The sequence below is a fragment of the Solanum stenotomum genome, chromosome 7, assembly GCF_019186545.1.
Source record: "Solanum stenotomum isolate F172 chromosome 7, ASM1918654v1, whole genome shotgun sequence".
Classification (NCBI taxonomy): Eukaryota; Viridiplantae; Streptophyta; class Magnoliopsida; order Solanales; family Solanaceae; genus Solanum; species Solanum stenotomum.
Genome location: NC_064288.1, coordinates 59,514,658 through 59,537,377, shown reverse-complemented (window position 1 = coordinate 59,537,377; position 22,720 = coordinate 59,514,658). Strand labels below are relative to the sequence as shown.

The 22,720-nt window shown below is 31.5% G+C and overlaps 2 protein-coding genes across 2 annotated transcripts in view; one reads left to right on the top strand and one right to left on the bottom strand.

The window, feature by feature from the left end:
* Positions 1-767: 767 nt before the first annotated feature.
* LOC125870889 (glutathione transferase GST 23-like) lies at positions 768-1,820 on the top strand. Its single transcript, XM_049551439.1, has 2 exons — positions 768-1,092; positions 1,410-1,820. The coding sequence occupies exons 1-2, from the start codon at positions 778-780 to the stop codon at positions 1,767-1,769; spliced, it is 675 nt and encodes a 224-aa protein (XP_049407396.1). The 5' UTR covers positions 768-777; the 3' UTR covers positions 1,770-1,820.
* Positions 1,821-13,088: 11,268 nt separating this feature from the next.
* The window catches only part of LOC125870888 (uncharacterized), a 27,710-nt gene continuing 18,078 nt past the window's right edge, over positions 13,089-22,720 (bottom strand). The window contains exon 2 of the mRNA XM_049551438.1: positions 13,089-13,730. Within this exon, the coding sequence (XP_049407395.1) occupies positions 13,156-13,730 (575 nt within the window). The 3' untranslated portion in view covers positions 13,089-13,155. The remainder of the gene's footprint in view (positions 13,731-22,720) is intronic.

Genomic DNA, 22,720 nt, shown 5'->3' with positions numbered 1-22,720 from the left:
TAATTTGTCAACTATTTAATAAATTATTACTTCCTCCGTTTTAATATATTTGTCGAGTTATCATTTTGATAGAAATAATATTTGGTTTGATCATTGTCTTTTTTAGATGTCTTCTAAATATTTTGATTCGTTAATTATAATGAGTTATAATACTTCTTATGTAATTTCTAAATATATACAATTTATGTTGATTGTATAATTAATCGAAAAATAAGCAACTAATCAAAATTCAAATATTTGCAAAAAAAAAGAAGAACCAATTAAATTTAATCCCCAGAATAGGAAAAATATTTTAATGAACTAACAACTATCAGCTACCTACCCAATAGAAAAAGGAAAAGAAAAAAAAAAGAATTTGAGAAAAAGAAAGTCAAAAATAAAATTTGTAATTTATAAAATATGAATGAAAGTTTGAATATACGCTTAATGGGTTTAGCCTGTAAACGACTAGAATCGAGGTTTATCAAAAATAATCTTTTATCTTTTTAAAATAAGGATAATTAAAATTTATGTACACTTTATCTTCTCCACACCTCACTTATAATGATGACGGGGTTAGCCTACGTACTCTTTGACTAAAGTCTATAATAAATTCGTAAAGATAACTACTAAACATATTATGATTTGACTTCAACCAAAATTTATTATAGTATTAAGAAAAAAGTGTACAATATTCTAAACTTTCTCTTAAATTAATTTAAACTTTATTGTTGATCAAGCATAACATTCCTTTAAAATGACACTAAATGATGAAGAAAATTAAAGAAAACTTTAGAAATGGATCAAGATTTGAAGCTCCATGGATCATGGGCGAGTCCATATTCATTAAGAATAATATGGGCTCTTAAATTAAAGGGCTTATCATATGAATATATAGAAGAAGATCTTGCAAATAAAAGTGATTTTCTTTTGAAATATAATCCTATTTTCAAGAAAATTCCAATTCTTGTTCATGATGGAAAACCAATTTGTGAATCTATGATCATTCTTGAATATCTTGATCAAATATGGCCAAATCAATATCCATTGCTACCAATTTATCCTTATGAAAGAGCTTTGGCTAGATTTTGGGTGAATTATTTTGAACAAAAGGTAAGATTCTTTTCCATCTAATATGCTTCTACAAAATCTTTACTTTGCGCCCATCTCATATTAGTTGTCATGTTTCGCTTCTCGATGAGTACATTTTAGTAGAGATAAATCTAAAATCTTGAATATATATGAGTTTTAGATTCTAAAAAGACAATTTAGTGGTTTTTGATAAGTTATTTTATATTTATATTAAGTAAATTCATTAACACAAATAAATAAAAACATTCACTATAATAATTATAAGGGTATTTTTTTTTTCAAATCCCTTTCCCATTTATTTTTAATGATGAATTTTATCTTTTAAAAATCTTTTGCAGAGTGTATCTCTTTGGATGATATTTAGATTAAAAGGGGAAGAACAAGAAAAGGCAGTGAAGGACAGCTTGGAAATGTTGAAAATTATAGAAGAAAATGCTTTTAAAAATCAGAAAAATAATATATTTTTTATTGGAGGAAAAATTGGAATAGTGGATATAGCTTTTGGATGGATTTGTCATTGGCTGAAAATTATAGAAGATGTTGGAGGTGTCAAATTAATTGAAGAAAATTCATTTCCTAATTTGCAAAATTGGATCAAAAAATTCAAAGAAGTACCTTTGATAAAAGAAAGTCTACCTAATCACCAAAAAATGTTTTTGCCTTTTAAACTTATAAGAGATATGTTGTTAGCATCTTGATTTTTGTTGAACAAATTGTATAAGAATAAATATAGGAACTTGCTTATATTTCGTTAAGTTGTTGGTTTCAAGTTCGAATAAAAAATTAGGAGAGTTGCAGTAGATTGTTGATTAATGTACAATTAAGTAATTTCAAACTGAATTTGGTTTATTTGGGATTGGGACATAAGTATTGTTGTTGTATTTGGTGTTGGTGTTGTTATTTTTGTTGTATGTGTGTGTATGTACATGTTTCCTTCTTCTAGTCAAATTCGATAACTTGAAATATAGAATAGATAATTTTTCTTGATAATTGCGGTGTTGGGGTCAATTTGGGTACATCTCAACTAATTTATAGGATATTTGAGGTGAGAAGGGGCTGAGATTTAAATATAAGACCTTAAGATTCTCAACCAGCTTTATAAATTGATCATCAGGTCTCACCCTTAAATACAAAAATGAAATATAATTTGCTATGACATATTACTACACTATAATGTAGTAATTTATACAATGTATACAACTTGAATTATTATAGTATAATTTTCAAATAGCTTTCTTATGGTCAATTGAAAATTGTCTTGTTTCAAATAATTTTTTCTAGATTTCCAAATCATTTTGTATAGTTGTTTTATTATCATAATAATATTAATCTATGTCATCCTTATCTCATAGTTAATTACTATCAATTAAAATTACCTAGATTTATAGTTATAGAGAGAAAAGCAAAATATAAGACATAAATTATTATCCATATTAATTAGAAGATGATCTAACTAACATGGATAATCACTACCTAAAATGCTAAAAATAAATAAAAAATTATCAATCAAAAAATATAATTTATGACTTTTGACTTATAATCATAAATAAAATAAAAAAAGTCAAACAAGCTCTATGAAACAACTATAAATAAGGGTGTATAGCATTGAAATAATTATAAGAATATGAGTTTTCTTTCAATGGAAATTAGTTTTTCTTCCTTATTGGTTTTATCATGTTTATTATTTCTTCAACAAACAAATGCTATTACTGTTCATGTAGTTGATGGTATTGAAAAAAATGATCCTCAATTAATATATCACTGTGCATCTGGAAGTGACGATCTCGGAAAGCATTATCCCAAATTCAATGATGATTTCCATTTCTCGTTCAAGCGAAATATATTCTTTGAGACGGTGTTCTTTTGTCATTTTTGGTGGGGTAAAAAAGACATTAGATTTGAAGTGTATAGAGAAACTGGAGCTTGTGGGCATGAAACAGGAGGATCTAACAAAGGAATATGTTATTGGTTAGTTAAGGAAGATGGCTTCTATTTTGCTATTAATGACAATCCTCCTCCATCTGCTTTTGTTAGAAAATTTGGTTGGTAAAAAATTAATGTAATTTAATATTTGTTCTCTAATTATAATCTGAAATGAAAAAAAAAATGTTATGAATATGTCATGTTGTCAATCCCTATAGTGGCTCTATTTCATTGTAGTTAGCTAAATATATCGAGATTCATGAGAATGATCAGGTGATTGAAATTTTGATACTATGAATATAGTTGAGTAATTAAGGGTATATATTTTGAGGACAACATCAATCTAGCTATAACTGAGCTACTGACATTGATGAATCAAACCTATAATATTAATGCCGCTCTACTCGTCCTCCCCATCTGCTCTTAGTCAACTAACCAAAAATTATGTACTGGAATTTTCCTTTCATCATATGAATTTCCTTTATATTGTTTTTTCTTCCGTTTTAAACGTTTTTTTATCACCTATTAAAGACACCTTTGTGTGAAATTTTTGTGTTGCTATTGGTATGTTCCTTTTTAATCCATGATAATTATCACAAAATATTGGATCCTCATTCTCATATAGGTAATTATCCACTTGAAATCGAACACCAGGTTACCTCTCTTGTTTTCATTCCATCATGAAAAGGTAGAAAACAAAATTAGCCCTACAAACAATTATTAGTTTGCCCCTGTTTATAAAACCTGTACTTCTTGACCTAGTGTTTTGGTTACTTTTAAGATTTCAAAATTCTCAATCAACTCCATTAATCATTAAGTTACGCCCTTAGATACAAAAATAGAATAGATAATTTGCTATTACATGTTACTACGCTATAATGTAATAGTATTGTACAATGTATACAACTCGAACTATTTCATAGTATAATTTTTAAACAACTCTATTATGGTCAATCGAAAATCATAGTGTTTCTAATAAAATTGTCTAGATTTCCATCATGTATAATTATTTTATTATCATAATCTATTAGAGGGTGTTTGGATTAACTTAAAAGTTGGTCAAATCTATTTTTACATCAGTTTTTTATTTTTGGAAGTGTTTGACAAATATAAAAATAGTTTTAAATAAATAAAAAATGACTTAAAATAAATTGGGTAGTGTTTGACAAGGTAAAAAATAACTTAAAATAAGTTTAAAATGACTTAAAATAAGTCAAAAACCCAAACCGACTTAAAATAAGTAAGGAATTGTTTGGCAAAGTTAAAAATACTTAAAATAAGTTTAAAATGACTTAAGAAAAGTTAAAAACCAAAAGTAGGTCTCTCTCTTCTTTTTATTTTTTTATTTAAAAGTCATTTAAGTTTGACTTTTTATTTTTTGACTTAAAAATAATTTAAGTTTGACTTTTTATTTTTTGATTTAAAAGTTATTTAAGTTTGATTTTTTATTTTTTGACTTAAAAATCATTTAAGTTTGACTTTTTACTTGTTGACTTAAAAGTCATTTAAATTTAACTTTTTTTTTACTTAAAAGTCATTTACGTTTGATTTTTTATTTTTTAACGTAAAAATTACTTTTTTAAGCCAATCAAAACGGGCTATTATAATCTATGTCATCCTAATCTCATAGCTACTACCAATTAAAGCTACCTAGACTATTAGAGAGAGAAAAGTAGAATATAAAACACAAATTATTATCCATATTAATTTGGAGATGATCTAACTAACATAGATCATTACTACCTAAAATGCTAAAAATGAATAAAAATAATCATTAGTCAAAAAATCTAATTTATGATTTTTGACTAATGAGTCATAACTGAAAAACTAATTCAAACAAGCTTTACGAAACAACTATAAATAAAGGTGTTTACTAGAGAAGGTAAGATAAACATTGAACTACTTATAAGAGTATGAGTTTTCTTTCAATGAAAAATAATTTTTCTTCCTTATTGGTTTTATCAATTTTATTATTTGTTCAACAAACAAATGCTGCTACTACTTGTCATATAGTTGATGGTATTGAAAAAAATGATCCTCCAATAAAATTTCATTGTGCATCTGGAAATGATGATCTTGGGATACATTATCCTAAATTTAAAGATGATTTTCATTTCAAGTTTGGGTTTAATCTGCTTCGTGAGACGGTGTTCTTTTGTCATTTTTGGTGGGGTACAAAAGATGCTGTATTTGAAGTGTACAGAGATAGCGGAAATTGTGGTGCTGAAGGAGGACTTGACTCAGGAATATGTTATTGGTTAATTAAAGAAGATGGTTTCTATTTTTCTCCTAAATATAATCCTCCTGCATCTGAGTTGATTAGAAAATATGGTTGGTAAAAATTAATGTAATTTAATTGAGTAGTACTCATGAAATGAAAAAAATTACTTTAATTTTCAGTTTCAAAATTGTGTCACAATCAAAACTCAGTGATTAAAAATTATACCATTGTTTTTAATATGTTCAGGCCTATATATTGATATTGAGTCAAGAACATTTAAGAGTTTTAATTATAAAAAATCACCAATCGAAAAGGAAAAAAATAACAATCATTAAAAGATTTAGCTACCAATAGTACATGAAGATGAAGTACTTAATAAAGTATTAGTATCATTGACCCTATTAATTTATAGATCATGACGGAATATAATACGTTAAATGAAATAAAGACAAATAGAGTTTCGTGCGAAAAATAGAACGATAAAAAATTCTTTTTATACTCTTTCTAAACTTTTTCAAGTCTATCTGCTTATTTGTTTCAAATCAGACTTTATAGTTTTAAGATCGCACCTTCAATATGCTTGTGGTGAAATATTCTAAACATAGTAGCTATTGATTTTGTTATTCTTATGATTCAAAAAATTCGCCAACTACACGATAATTAGCACAAACATCAAGTAAATAATATCTAACACTATAAAACCTCCTAAAATCTAAAGAATATCATATAAACTGATTGAATCAATTAATTCACTTTTGTATATGAATATTTATTTTAGGTAATATTTAAGAACAATTTTTCCAGGGAAATTTTCATATATAGCCATTAAAAAATAACTTAATTATGCTCCATAGCTATAGTTTGTTAATTATGATTCGTAGTTACATGTTAGAGGGAACAGAGAGGCGAGCGAGAGAGAACAGAGAGTGGAGAGATGTGAATTGTATATGTATATTTGTCGGATTATATATGTATATCTGTCAAATAATTGTATATATGTAACTGGTATACATATATATTTGTATATCTGGCGAGCGAGATTAGGAGAGAGACGAGCGAGAGAGGGTAGAGAGACGAATTGTATATGTATATTTGTATAATTCTATATATGTAACTGATATATATATTTGTATATCCGACGAGCGAGATTGGGAGAGGAAGAGAGAGGCGAGAGAGATTGGGAGAGGGAGGAGAGAGGCGAGCGAGAGAGGGCAGAGAATGGAGAAAGATTAATGTATTTGTATAATTTGTAATTTGTATATGTATAAGTGTTGTAATTACAACTAAAATTTAGCTGCAAGCCGTAATTAATTCAAACTATAGCTATATTAGCTAATTAACTAGTATATATTTGTTTATCCGCATAATTTTCCTGCTAAGTAAATTATGATTTTGATTTGAAAAATCTATTTCTTTTACGTAAAAATTACACGTGTCAGCCCATTAAACATCACTCCACGTCATAGTTGTAACTGCAGGTGGGTATAACAAATAAATAACACTATTAATAAATAAAAATAAAAATCCAAAAAAAAAAGCAAAAATAGGTAACAGAAATTTAAATTTTTAATACTGTAATTTTACAGAAAAAGAAAAAAAAAAGTTTTTTTAGTTTTGTTTGAATTCTGGAGAAAGGGTTTGTTTTGGTTTGGTTGAATTTAGTTTGTTTACTTGAATGTTTGCTAATTAATACTTCTATTTAACTACTTGATAATGTAAATGAACTGAATTCTGAAAAAAAGTTTTGTTTTGGTTTGGTTGAATTTACTGTATTTACTTGAATTTTTGCTAATTAATAGTTCTATATAACTGGTTTGGAATGTTAATGAGCTGAGTTCTACCGGGAATGTTAGTAGTTGAGTTGGTTGACTACCTGAACTTTAGGGAGTGTGATTTTCACCTTTTAATCCCTCTCTCGATTTTCACTTTTAAGAAAAAGAGTTGGATTCTAGGTGGCATTATAGTAGCTTAGTTGGTTGACTAGTTGAACTTTTGTGGATTTGATTCCCCACCTTGTAATCCCCTCCCGGCTTTCCCTTAATTAAAAAAAAGGAGCTGAATTCTATTTTTGGGAGAATGTTTTATATGAATGTCATTCTACTTGGAGTTATAAAAAAAATGAGTGGTTGTAATCGGTAGTCTTTTGAATTGTTATAAGTACCTTTAGATAGTTATCATCTACTCGAAGTGATGGACGGACTCCCTATGTATCTACTTGAGCTGAATTGATTGATTGATGCAAATGGTTTTCCAAAACTAGAGTTTATCTTTAATTCACACTTGTATAGTAACAGTGCAAGTCTCTAAAAAAACTCCAATATCAATCAACATAAATTTAAACAACGTCGCATTACTTGGACATGCATGCTGATATATCCTAGACAGAAAGGTCATATATACTAGTACAAATATTTTTCTTGACAAGTTAGTGAACACAAATCAAAATAAATGGATGTTTTATTATCTACAGATAAATACATTATTGCACAAACTATCAACTTTTCTCCTTTTTTTTTTTAGTTTATCATCTTTTAATTTTTTTCTTTTTTATATTTTTGTCTTTTTAAAAAATAAATAAATTAACTAACTACTTTCAGATTAATAAAAAAATAACTAGACTGCAATAATAAATAAAAAAGAAAAAAATACATAATTATGTGATTTTAGATCTGCATAAACTACATTTTGACATTTACTGTGGGGTTTTTTTTTGAAAAAAATATATAATTATGTTAATGGGGCACATGTTCGATTTGGATTGGCTGAATTTGCTCTTGCTATTGGGATGTGATATAACAGTAATACAACAATTACAGTTCCATCAAATGAAAATTGGTTGATTAATGAGTAGGATGTGTTTTAGCTAAGTTATTTTATTTTAGAAAAAAGGGTCGCAAATTAATTTTTAAGAAAATATTAAGAAAACTTAGAATTTCAAAAGATTCAAAATAGAAAATTAATTGAAATTATCAAAGAGGGTTCGGAATTCACATTAACACTTCAAGAAGGGTTTGAAAGCACTTGAAGTGATTGCTAACATGCGGTTATCCGTCAATTTAAAAATATTTGGCTAACGACTTAAAGGAAATAGGAATGCTCAATTACTTATGGAAATAAACAACTTTTTAATACTTAAATTTTTTTTGAGGGGGACAATATTATATACATGATTAAATAATTAAATATTATATATTCAAAATTTGAAAAAAAAATATGTGTTTAATGTTTAAATTCTTTTGAACTATTATTTTTATCTTAATCAAAATATTTATCTTTATTTCATGTGTTTGTGAATTTACCGGGGGTAATCATAATATTTATTTATTTATAATTATTTTACCAAATAATTTTTTTTTGAGCATTGAAAAAGAATTTATAATTATATCCCTATCTATGTAATAGGTAAGGTGAAAACGTCACATGTCAGCACCACAAAACATAGATTTTTTTAAATGATTAAATAATAATTACATGTAATTGGATTAAATAATAAATTATTATTTTATTTTAAAAGTAATTTTAGAACAATTAAATTGGATTATAAATTTGTTGCAGCCAACACAACAAAATATCACGAGTTTTCTGTTTTAACAAACAAAAAATATACAAAATTTAACAACTACAAAAGTTACAATTTCAAGAAAGAATTCATTTTTATTTTAGAAAAAAATGCATCCAACTAAATAGGGAGTTTAAAACTTCCCGTTAGACCTCTACTAATTAACAAATTGAAAAACTTTTAAATAATATTTTTTTTCAGTTAGAAATACACAAACAAAATAATATGTTTCAGTTAAAACAAAAATTTCAAAGTATCCAAGTAAATATTTCTTAGTTGGTTTTATTTTTTAAAATTGAAATTTTATTCTGAAATAAGAAATATAAATTCTAAAAGTAATTGAAAATAAATTTTGTCCCACTCTTACATGTTGCCAAAAATTAGGATTTGATTAATTATTATCTAATTCATTTTGAATTTTATAAAGCATCTCAATTAAATAAATAACTTGACAGATGTATTAGTCATCCAAAAAAATATATAAAGCCATAAATTAAATACAAATAGTTACTTGTTATGAAACTATATAAAACAATGAGAAGAATAAAGTAGGGAGAAGAGAGAAGACTTTTCATTCCTCTTGAAGTATTTATTCAGGATTTACATATCTAATTTACAATGAAGGAAAACCCCTTTATTTAGAGGGGAAACCTAACTTGGTGCACCAAGATTCGAACTTGATGTCTTACCCTTTTTGTGTGATAGGACTTGAATCTATCGTATTACCCTCAATTATAATTACAATAACACTTTGATTGTTCTTCTCTCTTTCCTTTTCAATTATAAAGATCATAGCAGTAATATGTAGTTAGTAAAGAAAAAGAATAGCTTTACAAACTTCTTCAAAATATAATTATATACTCTGAAAGTAAACAGTTAAAGAAACATCAAAACATTGCCTCTTCCCTTTTCTTCTATTATCAATAATATGTCTTACCAGAGAAGGAATAACATTGATTCCATCAAATCAACGCCGTTGGGGCAGTGCACACATATCTTCGAGGCTTTTGTATTATTTGACTAGTTGATTAGAGAATCGTGCTGATAACGTGTTATGAAATAAAATTTTAATTAGGCTTCAATAATTGTCTGTGGTTCTACTTTGATTTATGTTTGAAATCATGAGAGCAAAAAGCATTAGAGCAGAATTTGAGCCATATTATAGGATTATTAAAGGAGAATAAAGTGTATTCTTGATTGATGAATTGAATTGTACATAAGGAAGTATAAAATCAAAGTACATATTACTGAGCATTGCAAGAACTAAATTACGTTGATGCACCAAGCACGATTTTACATCCATTTCAGAGTTGGATGCTTGTGCTTTTGCTGAATGAAATTTTGGGTGTTGATATTATTATCCAATTTTAAGATTTTTTCTTATTCATTTTAACTTGGTTGATGTGTTAATATATTTTATGTAATGTCTTAAATTTTGCTGTAGTCATTTAAAATTTATTAAATATAAATTTGTAAAATAATTTGGATAATATTAAATTTATGAATATATTAGTCCAAATAAATATTATGGATTAATATAATTGAGTTAATTATTTAAATCTAATAAATATAGATTTAATTAAAGCCCGCTTCATAAAGCCCACATGTCATGTCACTTAAATCTGATTGGCCAAAGGAAATCGTATTCCTATCACAACTTCTCTATTTTAAAACTAGTATAACTTACATAAATCTCACAGTTTTAATATGAAATTATAATCTATCCCTCTTTAGTTTGTAATTACATTAATCTCTTAAAAAGTAACACTAATCGGAAACATAATATGTAGCTCGGATACATTAAAGAGTACCTCGGATACATTATAACATAAATCGGCTACATAATATGTAGCTTGAATACATTATAAACTAGCTCAGATACATAATATGTAGCTCGAATACATTAAAAACTAGTTCAGATACATTATAAAATAAACCGGATACATAATATGTAGCTTGGATACATTAAATACTTTCGGATACATTAATATGTAGCTCATATACATTAAAGAAATAAGGGATTTTAGAGGTTTTTAGAAATAGAAGGGGATATTGGAAATAAGGGAAACATAAGACGTGTATTTCAGTAATTTTTCCTTAAAATTATAAATAGGGGTCCTCATAATTTAGAAAAGGAACGAAGAATTCTAAACAAGAAGCTAGAGAAAACTCGTGGATCAAAAGCCACAAATTGCTCTACAAGTTCAAGAATTCTAACAAGAAGCTAGAGAAAGCTAGCCGTAGAGTTTTCTCTTGGATCAAAAGCCACAAATTGCTCTACAAGTTCAAGAATTCTAACAAAAAACTAGAGAAAGCTTGTGGATCAAAAACCACAGATTTCTCTACAAGCTACAAGTTCAAGAATTCAAAATTTAAGAAGTCAAGATCAAGATAAATTTCAAGTTCAAGAACGATCAAGATCAAGACCGCCGAATTCAATATCAAGCTCGAAGCCCTTGGATTCAACGAGAAGTCAAGATCAAGATAAAGTTCAAGTTCAAGAACGATCAAGATCAAGACCACCAGATTCAAGATTAAGCTCAAAGCCCTTGAAATCAACTAGAAGTCAAGATCAAGATAATGGAGCATGCCTGTGTTAAGTCCCACATGGTTTGGGGGTCTGTGCTCTGATAGCTATATATTGTCTTGGTCACTATTCACCTTACGCATTCATTGATTGAGGGCGTGGGATGTTATCTTTTGAACTGACTTCTGGTGTTCAAATAGTCCAAATTGCTATTCTCTGAAAACTTTGGAGATAGAGCTCTCTGATATCTGGGAGAAGCCAATCTAGCAGAAGCTATTGTTGAATGGTTGTGATAAATATTGAGTTATGCTAAAGATTGTTTTCCTCACTTCAAATTTTTAACTTCATTCTCCACTTCTTTTAGTAGTATTGTAATGCTAATTTACATAATCTCTTGGAGCTTAAATGGTAAATATGTTCCATGCCAGAGGCAAATGGCCTGTGGTGAAAAGTAACCTAAACTAGCTAACACAATATGGCTGTTATGGATAATTCAAAATCACCAAACACAGCTCTACGTGGTATAGAGATCATTGTTTTATATATTTGTTTTTGATATCTTACGTATATCGTAAACCGTCTTTCTACTCTAGGTAAGGTAAGCTATATACACACTATCCTCCATATCATCTGTACGTGATCAACCACCAGCAAGGACTACTTCTGGATAAAATGTGTGCAAGTTAGAACCAAGTGTTAGGCAAACTTTCACGCTCGAAAAAGCTTACTATCAGTTAATAAGAAGGGCACTTTTGATCCAATAGTTTGATGGGAAGGGTAGTTTTGAGCCGAAATATAGTTTAAGGGTAAATATGAGCTATTTCAGATAGTTTAAGGATATTTTTGATCCTTTTCCATATTTATTTTAGTTTTTTCATAAAAAATTATTGAATTTGTTACTCCCAATCTCTTTACTGGAAGAGGGGTAGAAAACATTGTTAATTCAGAGAGTTCATCTTGGAGTGCATTTGGAATGGTATAGAAATTTCTAATGGCGGTCTTGATATACTTCATTCCATTGGTTCGACCTTTCAGTATTAGACTTACCCAATTTTTATAAATTAAAAAAAAATAAGGACAAAATGTAATTTAGGTCATTACACTATAGGATTTATGTAAGTTATACTAATTAATAACCACTATTATCGACTTGTGAAAGCTTCCTTTGAGGCCCAATAATTGCAAGATCAAATAAAAAATAAATTTATCCAAATAGGTAATTTGGGTAAAAAGATGTAAAATAAAATAGTGTTTACTGGTCACTTTTCAATCATGCTTTGAAATTAGTTATCGTAGAGTTTTAAATTCAACAAATAAAACTTCAGATCATGAACGAGCTACCATATAAATATGATTTTTCACATTGTGCATAAGTTTCTTCCTATTATATGTTTTTTCATTGTTAAGATTCATTTAAGAATAACTTTCCATATGTTATAGCCAAAAAAAAAAAAAAAAGCACTAAAAAACAGGGAAGAGTCTGATCAAATGACGAAAATACAGCTAAAAAAAAAAGCAAAGTGCATCCCCTAACAAGGAACAAACTAATGTCAAAACATCAAAATTGTACTTCAAAACAAACTATATTTCAACTTGATTGGAGTAATAACCATGAGTTGAGGACCAAGCTTCTCCTCAGCAATGTTTTGCTAACTGTTTTCTCCTCTCATATGTTACTTGAGCTCTCTTGTTCTCAAGATCCTATGATAAATCATAAACAACGGAGAACAGTCATAAATACATGCGTGAAATCATAAAGGCCGACAACAAATATATTACAGTAACACCAAGTAAGATAATGAGAAGAGCCATAGAAGTACCGTTGGTCCGTATTCTGGATGGGTTGGTCCTCAGTCAGCAAGGCAACTGCTCCAACTCCTTTTTACCATGCTCAGGTACTTCAGGAGCAGAATATGTCACATATCTATAGAAACACAATACAACACACAAGCTCAAACCCAAACCTCTAACTAACAATCCTCCCTTGAGAAAGTAAGCAAGAACCAGCATTACTAATCCCAACAATACGTCTTTTCCTCCAATATCATACGCTGCGCGCATGAAGTGCGCAATGGTATAGAAATATGTCGTGAAACCTAGTATTAGACAGAAATACCCATAATTGAACTCCAAAAGGTGATGAAAGGCTGCTGCAATTATCATAGGAATGACCTCGAGCTTAAATTTGGCCTTGGCACCAATTAAACAGAATGGCATGTCACGATACCAATAAATAATAGATGCCAGCAGAGCCGGATGAGTAACCATGCCCCCTAAAAGCATGAGAATCGTGTCGGGAATCAGCAACCACTTGTTAACAGTTGGATCACCGAGTAATATCATTATGCCTATGATTATGGAGGTCGGGGGAATGCTACCAAACATATACCACAACGACATATCCATACCCACAATGAGACCACCTTCACCTGAGAAAAAAGGAATGGAAGTTACAAAAAAAACACAGCATTGAGCACACCAAGACAATGACTAAAAATTGTCGTCTCCAAAGAACTTTTGGTATTTTCTCTGCGCATACATGTTAAAACTAATAAAAGGATAATGTGGTTGGGTTGGCTAGAATTAGCCATCGGGGGCGTCTAACTGCATATATCATCAAACAAGAAAGAAATTTGTTTCAAGAGGAAAAACTTATAATATTGTTTTGGTTATTATGGATGTAGTTAAAAAAAGTTGTGCCAAGATAAATTTCATAAACTGTACCTGCACANCGTGGTTCCGCCAATGTCAAAACTTGTTTAGAGATAATATTTGCATTATGTAGGAAAAATATGCTGCCCATGCTTCAAGCTGAAAGGCGAGCCTTGTTGAGTTTGTGGTTCTTTTTACAAACTTATTTTTCCCTTTTAAGAGTTCAATTCAACATGTAGTAAGTCGAATTCATTCATAAACACGAACAGTTGTAGAAAGTAGCAACAATTAAAACTTGGAAGACTTATTAGTATCAACAAAATGTACTTTACAAAAGGATTGGTAGCCTTACAATTATTCAAACAAACACAAACTCCATCGAAAGAGAAAACAAACATTTCCATAGTTTGGCTTCAAAGCACATACTACTAGTGCAAAAGTAGTAGAGGCTTAATGAAGTAGAAACAAAGGTCCAGTCCCATCATTTTTAGATGCTCCAGTAGGTATAAAAGTTGTTAGAGATCTCCCAGCTCCAATCTTCCTTCCTTGTCACGTACATAGGCGGCCAACAGTTTATCCTCACATAGTGTTCTCTTATTTTCCCATCTGCAAGCAAGACTCATGACCACCCCATATCCTGTCATCTGGTTCTGCAGTCTGACTTCCATCTGAAAGGAAATAAGGGCGCAGGGGATGTCCTGTTCCATTCCAGTAGGGATCGAGCATTCGCCAATACTCAGGAGGAGTTGACAGAAGTAATATAGGTTGCAGTTATACAAGGATTATGTTTATCTATTTTATCCTGTGATGGAAACTAGGGAAAGGAAAAGAGGGAAATAAAAATAATTTTCTGCGTCACTTTCTTTTTTTCACTCTCTTGTCACACAAAAAAGTTCTATGACCTTCTCTTCCTTTCTCTAGGTACCAATCAAAGCTTTATTGATTCAAGATGCATTAAACTGTGAAAAAAATTTGGTTTTGCTCTTTATAAAATTTGGTGCACTCCTTATTTATCTGATACTTCTGCAACTGTATCATTTGCAGCTAGAGGAATTTAGTAAGAAGAGAGCAGCAGAAAAGGCTAAAAGGGCAACTTCAAATAGTCAACGGCTTGCCTCTGATGGAGGCGTTGATAATCAACATTCAGGAAATGAACACACTAGAATTAAGGACTCCAGTGGAGCTGCTACATCTGATGCTATTGTCAGATCTGTTCTAGAGCCATCTGAAGTACATGCTAAGCATGATTTTACAAAGCCTGATCTTACCCAGAAGTCTGATATATATCTCCTATTTTTTGTAGATTATGTGCCTGGTGCTACCCTGTCACACAATTTTATCCTGAAGTTGGGAGAAATGTTGTTGGTGTGGGATCTAATAATTTTGTAGTGCCTGATAAAGGATACAGCCAGTTAAACAGCTCTGATCTTCACTCAACTAAAACTTCTTCTTGGACATCGGACTCCAAGTATGATGGTTTTAGTTTTGATGCTAGAAGTTCTTCTAGTTACTCACAGATGTCCCCACCCATCTTTCCTTGATTCCATCAACATTTCAAAAGTCTCTGCTGCATCCCCTCCCTCAATAGGATCAGTTACTACAGACACATATGACTCAATGGCTTACCCTAAGGACACTCTGGGTTTATCAAATTCTGAGCACTTAACAAATTCTTCAAAATTTTCTGGTAATGGGTCAGATCTGTACAAGCATGCCGTTGAGAAAGATATGGGCAACTTAGACAACAGACATCCATTTTATTCACAGAAGCAAAATGAAGATTTTGCTGTGTTAGAACATGTATTTTTTACATCTCTTGCAGAGTAGGTATGCACAGTGTTGTCTCAACCCTGAAGCAAGGCACGAAACATGTTGAGCACTTCGCCTCACTTTGTGGGCGCTTCAGTGTTGTCATCAATGCTCTAAGGCATGCTTTTCCATGCCCAAGTAGTGTAATCCTGAAGATGTGACACTAACCAATTGATATTTCTCTTTATCTAGTTTTTTCAATTTCTTTGTCCATAGATTTATTATTCATGATTGTTGGACTACACATGCATATTTGTACTTTTTCTTCATTTGTGCCTTTTTCCAATAAAGCCCCAAAGGACCTTAGAGCTTTTTTGGGCTTTTCGATTTTGATAACACTGGGTATACAATTGTGGAATGCCCATTTACCTACAAAAATTCAGACTGCTGTTGCTTTTGGATTGTCATAAATTCTCACCGCTTACTTCAGTGAGAACATTGGACTGAAAACAAATGCTGTCCAGTCACCACACGAAAGGGAAACTATAGCTTATGATTTATCACTATTACCCATCTGTCCTGATAGTGAGCTACTCTCCTTACATCATATAGTTGTGTTTTATCTAAGAGCTTGTTAGATCGATTAGGTAGTGTGAAAATCTATTGATGAAAGAAAGAAACAAAGAAGACTGACGTCTTGTTTTTTTCCTGAGATTAAAAAATTTATGAAAACACAAAAACAATATGCCTTATTCTTAAGATTGTCTTTTGGAGTAATAAACATATGATCTCTATTTAATAGAAGACTTAAAGTTTTAGAGAAGGTTCTAAAATAGCTTACACTCTCTAACGTGTGTAAATAATTCCAGCCACTTCAAGAGATTCATTGTCTAGATCTTTGCTAATTTGTACCTTGTCATATATGTGGTAGGCGCAAGTAGCAAATTCGGGTCCTGCTAGGAACCCAAGTTGGTATTCAAGCGAGGAACGTTGGAGGAGTGAGGCCATTATCTACCGAACTTTCTAATTCAAATACGATGGTTTTGTCAATTATTTTAAAAATATATACATACATATTTAGTCTGTGCATATACAGTTTAAGCTGAAAAATTGTATCTTGGCTTATATATTGCTTCAACTCTAATGGAAATGTAAGTACCATCCAATGCACCAAGACAACCCTATAAGATAAATTCAACTCTAAATGCTAAAGGACTATAAAAAATAAAAATACTTTCACCATAATATTTCAAGTTTGTTTGTAGTAAATCAAATGTTAGATTGTAATTTACCTACCTTAAACCATTTCCATCGATCATCAGTATCATCTTTGAGCACTGGATTAAGTTTAACAAGTAACACTGGAGTTAGTTTAAGAATAGCTCTTAGACATTCATTAAAGGCTCGACTTACACTCCACCCCGATCTAATATAATCAACTTTGACAGACTTGTTCTTCTCGTGATGAGCCAAAATATTTAAGAACATTGCTAACTTTTCAGTACTCGACATATATTTACTGTAAGTCAACCCTCCAATATTCTTGGCTAAAGAGACTAAAATGTGAAAGACATTTCTATCCACCCTAAGTGTCACGACCCGAGAGCACCCCCTAGTCGTAACACGGCGTACTCAACCCCTTTGGGGTCTTATACAAGCCATTAGCATATCATCCTTACATAAGACATTGAATAATGCGGAAAATTTAAAACTTTAACAATCAATGTCAAACTCTTTCATATATGAAAATAGAGTATCTAGACTAGTCTCATTTACCATCTAGGTTCAACATAAGAATCTCAAATTAGGGACCTTAGCCCTTTACAATTGAATGTATCATAATACGAAGTACAATAATAGTCTATTACAAGATAGAAAGAAAACATAAAGTNCTTTTAAGAGTTCAATTCAACATGTAGTAAGTCGAATTCATTCATGAACACGAACAGTTGTAGAAAGTAGCAACAATTAAAACTTGGAAGACTTATTAGTACCAACAAAATGTACTTTACAAAAGGACCCGTAGCCTTACAATTATTCAAACAAACACAAACTCCATCGAAAGAGAAAACAAACATTTCCATAGTTTGGCTTCAAGGCACATACTACTAGTGCAAAAGTAGTAGAGGCTTAATGAAGTAGAAACAAAGGTCCAGTCCCATCATTTTTAGATGCTCCAGTAGGTATAAAAGTTGTTAGAGATCTCCCAGCTCCAATCTTCCTTCCTTGTCACATACATAGGCGGCCAACGGTTTATCCTCACATAGTGTTCTCTTATTTTCCCATCTGCAAGCAAGACTCATGACCACCCCATATCCTGTCATCTGGTTCTGCAGTCTGACTTCCATCTGAAAGGAAATAAGGGCGCAGGGGATGTCCTGTTCCATTTCAGTAGGGATCGAGCATTCGCCAATACTCAGGAGGAGTCGTCGACAGAAGTAATATAGGTTGCAGTTATACAAGGATTATGTTTATCTATTTTATCCTGTGATGGAAACTAGGGAAAGGAAAATAATTTTCTCCTTCACTTTCTTTTTTTCACTCTCTTGTCAAAACAAAAAAGTTCTATGACCTTCTCTTCCTTTCTCTAGGTACCAATCAATGCTTTATTGATTCAAGATGCATTAAACTGTGAAAAAAAATTGGTTTTGCTCTTTATAAAATTTGGTGCACTCCTTATTTATCTGATACTTCTGTAACTGTATCATTTGCAGGCAGCTAGAGGAATTTTGTAAGAAGAGAGCAGCAGAGAAGGCTAAAAAGACAACTTCAAATAGTCAACAGCTTGCCTCTGATGGAGGCGTTGATAATCAACATTCAGGAAATGAACACACTAGAACTAAGGACTCCAGTGGAGCTGCTACATCTGATGCTATTGGCAGATCTGTTCTAGAGCCATCTGAAGTACATGCTAAGCATGATTTTGCGAAGCCTGATCTTACCCAGAAGTCTGATTTAATTTTTCCTAGTTGTGCACTTGAGGGATCTTACATCTGTTCTGTTCATCCAAGTTGTGCACTTGAGGGATCTTCGTACGCATAATATCTTTTTCTCCTATTTTTCCATTCTTCTATGGTTTCTTTGACCCAGCTGACTGATTAGTGTATGCAGTATTTATTTAAACCAATTTGATGGTGCACAATCTGATATATATATAGTTGTGTTTTATCTAAGGGCTAGTTAGATCGATTAGGTAGTGTGAAAATCTATTGATGAAATAAGAAGACTGACGTCTGGTTTTTTTCCTTAGATTAAACAAAATTATGAAAACACGAAAACAATATACCTTATTCCCAAGGTTGTCTTTTGGAGTAATAAACATATGATCTCTATTTAATAGAAGACTTAAAGTTTTAGAGAAGGTTCTAAAATAGCTTACACTCTCTAACGTGTGTAAATAATTCCAGCCACTTCAAGAGATTCATTGTCTAGATCTTTGCTAATTTGTACCTTGTCATACATGTGGTAGGCGCAAGTAGCAAATTCGGGTCCTGCTAGGAAACCAAGTTGGTATTCAAGCGGGGAACGTTGGAGGAGTGAGGCCATTATCTACCGAACTTTCTAATTCAAATACGATGGCTTTGTCGATTATTTTAAATATATATATACATATATACATATTTAGTCTGTGCATATACAGTTTAAGCTGAAAAATTGTATCTTCGCTTATATATTGCTTCAACTCTAATGGAAATGTAAGTACCATCCAATGCACCAAGACAACCCTATAAGATAAATTCAACTCTAAATACTAAAGGACTACTAAAAATAAAAATACTTTCACCATAATATTTCAAGTTTGTTTGTAGTAAATCAAATGTTAGATTGTAATTTACCTACCTTAAACCATTTTCATCGATCATCAGTATCATCTTTGAGCATTGGATTAGGTTTAACAAGTATATAATCAACTTTGACAGACCTGTTCTTCTCGTGATGAGCCAAAATATTTAAGAACATTGCTAACTTTTCAGTACTTGACATATATTTACTGTCAATCAACCCTCCAATATTCTTGGCTAAAGAGGCTAAAATGTGAAAGACATTTCTATCCACCCTAAGTGTCACGACCCGAGAGCACCCCTAGTCATAACACGGCGTACTCAATCCCTTCGAGGTCTTATACAAGCCATTAGCATATCATCCTTACATAAGACATTGAATAATGCGGAAAATTTAAAACTTTAACAATCAATGTCAAACTCTTTCATATATGAAAATAGAGTATCTAGACTAGTCTCATTTACCATCTAGGTTCAACATAAGAATACCAAATTAGGGACCTTAGCCCTTTACAATCGAATGTATCATAATACGAAGTACAATAATAGTCTATTACAAGATAGAAAGAAAACATAAAGTGTCATGGTGTCCTCAGAACTTGAGGACCTACCAAATGGCCTTGGAGAAAGCAATCCAATCCTTTCTTCTCTTCAACAATGACCGACTAGCCCGAACCTACACTTAGTAGAAAAAATAAGAGAAATATGGGTTAGTACAATCAATATGTACTAAGTATGGAAACCATGCAATTAAAACCATTAACGCATGCACAAAGGGACCTTTAGTTGAAAACATGTTATTTCAAGTTAAAAGCCATAATGCACATTCAAGGAATATACAATCAATCCATACCATAAGATAAAGAAACATTCATGATCATAAGTAACATTATAAAAAGCCATAGTTCATATCTTACATGCTTTAGTTCATTTAACATTACATCATAAGACATCAACACAACCCCCTTTCAAGCTCACTTGTGCAATGTACTTATGAAGTCCCATACCCCATATATACTAAGTAAACCATCAAGAAGTCATAAGCATAGTCACATACTTCATTAGTCATCATAATAAGTAAACCAATCATAACATCATTCATAAGCAAACATGCATAAAGAACTCACGCTAGAACCCCTCTTAAGACCCACTTGTGCCATGCATAGGTAACATCCCATACCATCACCTACACTAAGTTGTATCCCTCAAGAAGCCTAGCTAGAATTCATGTTCTTATCTTCATTCACATTTTAAGCATTCGGAAAACTTTGCCATAATCGACATAGACCATGTGAGCTACATGGAATCCAGTGTCTACCTCCCACACCAAAAAGAGAGTGTCCTACTTGCCAAGGTAGGGCATACATTCATGGTAGCATCTAGGTGGATCCACTAGCTAAGAGTCCTATGAGGGCGCATAATTACGGGATATAGAGATTGCTACTAGAAACCTTATACTTACTAACGTGCGGGTTTCCATCTCATGAGACATAATAGTGGGGACCTCCCTTCCTTTGTGAAGGAACCCATCTCACTTGCATATCCACTCGGTGCTAAGCTCAAATTCCCTTTTTAGGTAATCATTTGTCTTTACTTAAGCATTGATTCATAAAGAATACCTTAGGGACTTAATCCCTCATATATCATATAGCTCAAAGGTTTCAAGATGAGAATGACCTTTCATCATAGAGCCAACATCATGTGAGAATGCATCTTTCATATCATAGTCATATAGTGTTCATGAGAATTACTTCCAACTCAACATAACAACACATGCATAATCATCTCATAACATTCGTGTTCATAACTTAACATGCATAACCATATCATAGCATACTTGATCATACTTAGGGTTATAGGGAAGAGGAAACCATAACTCAACTCCACAATATATAATCAAGTAATCATCTTCACTACAAGTGAATCAATAATTCAATACNAGGTAATCATTTGTCTTTACTTAAGCATTGATTCATAAAGAATACCTTAGGGACTTAATCCCTCATATATCATATAGCTCAAAGGTTTCAAGATGAGAATGACCTTTCATCATAGAGCCAACATCATGTGAGAATGCATCTTTCATATCATAGTCATATAGTGTTCATGAGAATTACTTCCAACTCAACATAACAACACATGCATAATCATCTCATAACATTCGTGTTCATAACTTAACATGCATAACCATATCATAGCATACTTGATCATACTTAGGGTTATAGGGAAGAGGAAACCATAACTCAACTCCACAATATATAATCAAGTAATCATCTTCACTACAAGTGAATCAATAATTCAATACAATCATACCCATCACCTTGAAAGCCCTTACTTATAGCCTTCAAGATCTCCTTTAAGAATTTAACCCTAATTCCTTGTCATTCATTCATCATGTATACCAATATCATAATACAATAATGAATTACAAAATAACATCCTACATCCTCATCATTCAATCACCATCAACCAGAAACTAGGGTTTAGAATTTGATAAAGAATGGAGGTTCATGGGTCTTGGGGAATTTCATTCAAAAACCATAGCATTACTTGAATTCATCCATAAGCATCCATATATAATCATAAATAATCAATTTAGATCAAAGAAATCAAGTTTAGAAAGAGACCCATGTGTTTGAGTGAAAACCTAGAAATTAGGGATATTGAAATCTAACTTTGAAGGGCCTCTTGGGGAAAAGATCCCAAGAGTGAAGAGCAACCATATCTAATTGAAGTTTTGCCACGAAATTGGGTTGAAAACCTTGAAGCTTGAACCCTATCTTGAAGCTTGAATGTTCTTCAATGGAGGAACTTGGTAGAGAGAGAGTTTAGAGAGAAGTGGGAGCTTTTGATTTCAATTTGGGTGTTTTTGTTTTGATTTGGGAATTGGGTGTAAAAAGACTTAAAACCAATTTATATTAAACCCCTAAAATACCCAAAACACATCTACATTAATTGGACCTAAAAGGAAAAGACTCACTTGACCCTCATTTAGTGAACCCCGTCCAGGCTTCACGCCCCCCCTCACAGACCATGAAGAGCACCACGAGTCGTGGTGGTGCTCGTGAAGGGTGAGACAGTAGCCTGTTTAAAAGGGCCATCACTCCCAAGAGTCTAAGTGAACTTCACAACCACCCTTCCCTTCCGTCAAGTGCACCACGGCCCATAGTGGTGCCCGTGGTGCCTTGGACAGTAGCTAGTCCTAAACGACCTCAAAGTTCCCAAGGCCAAGGCAA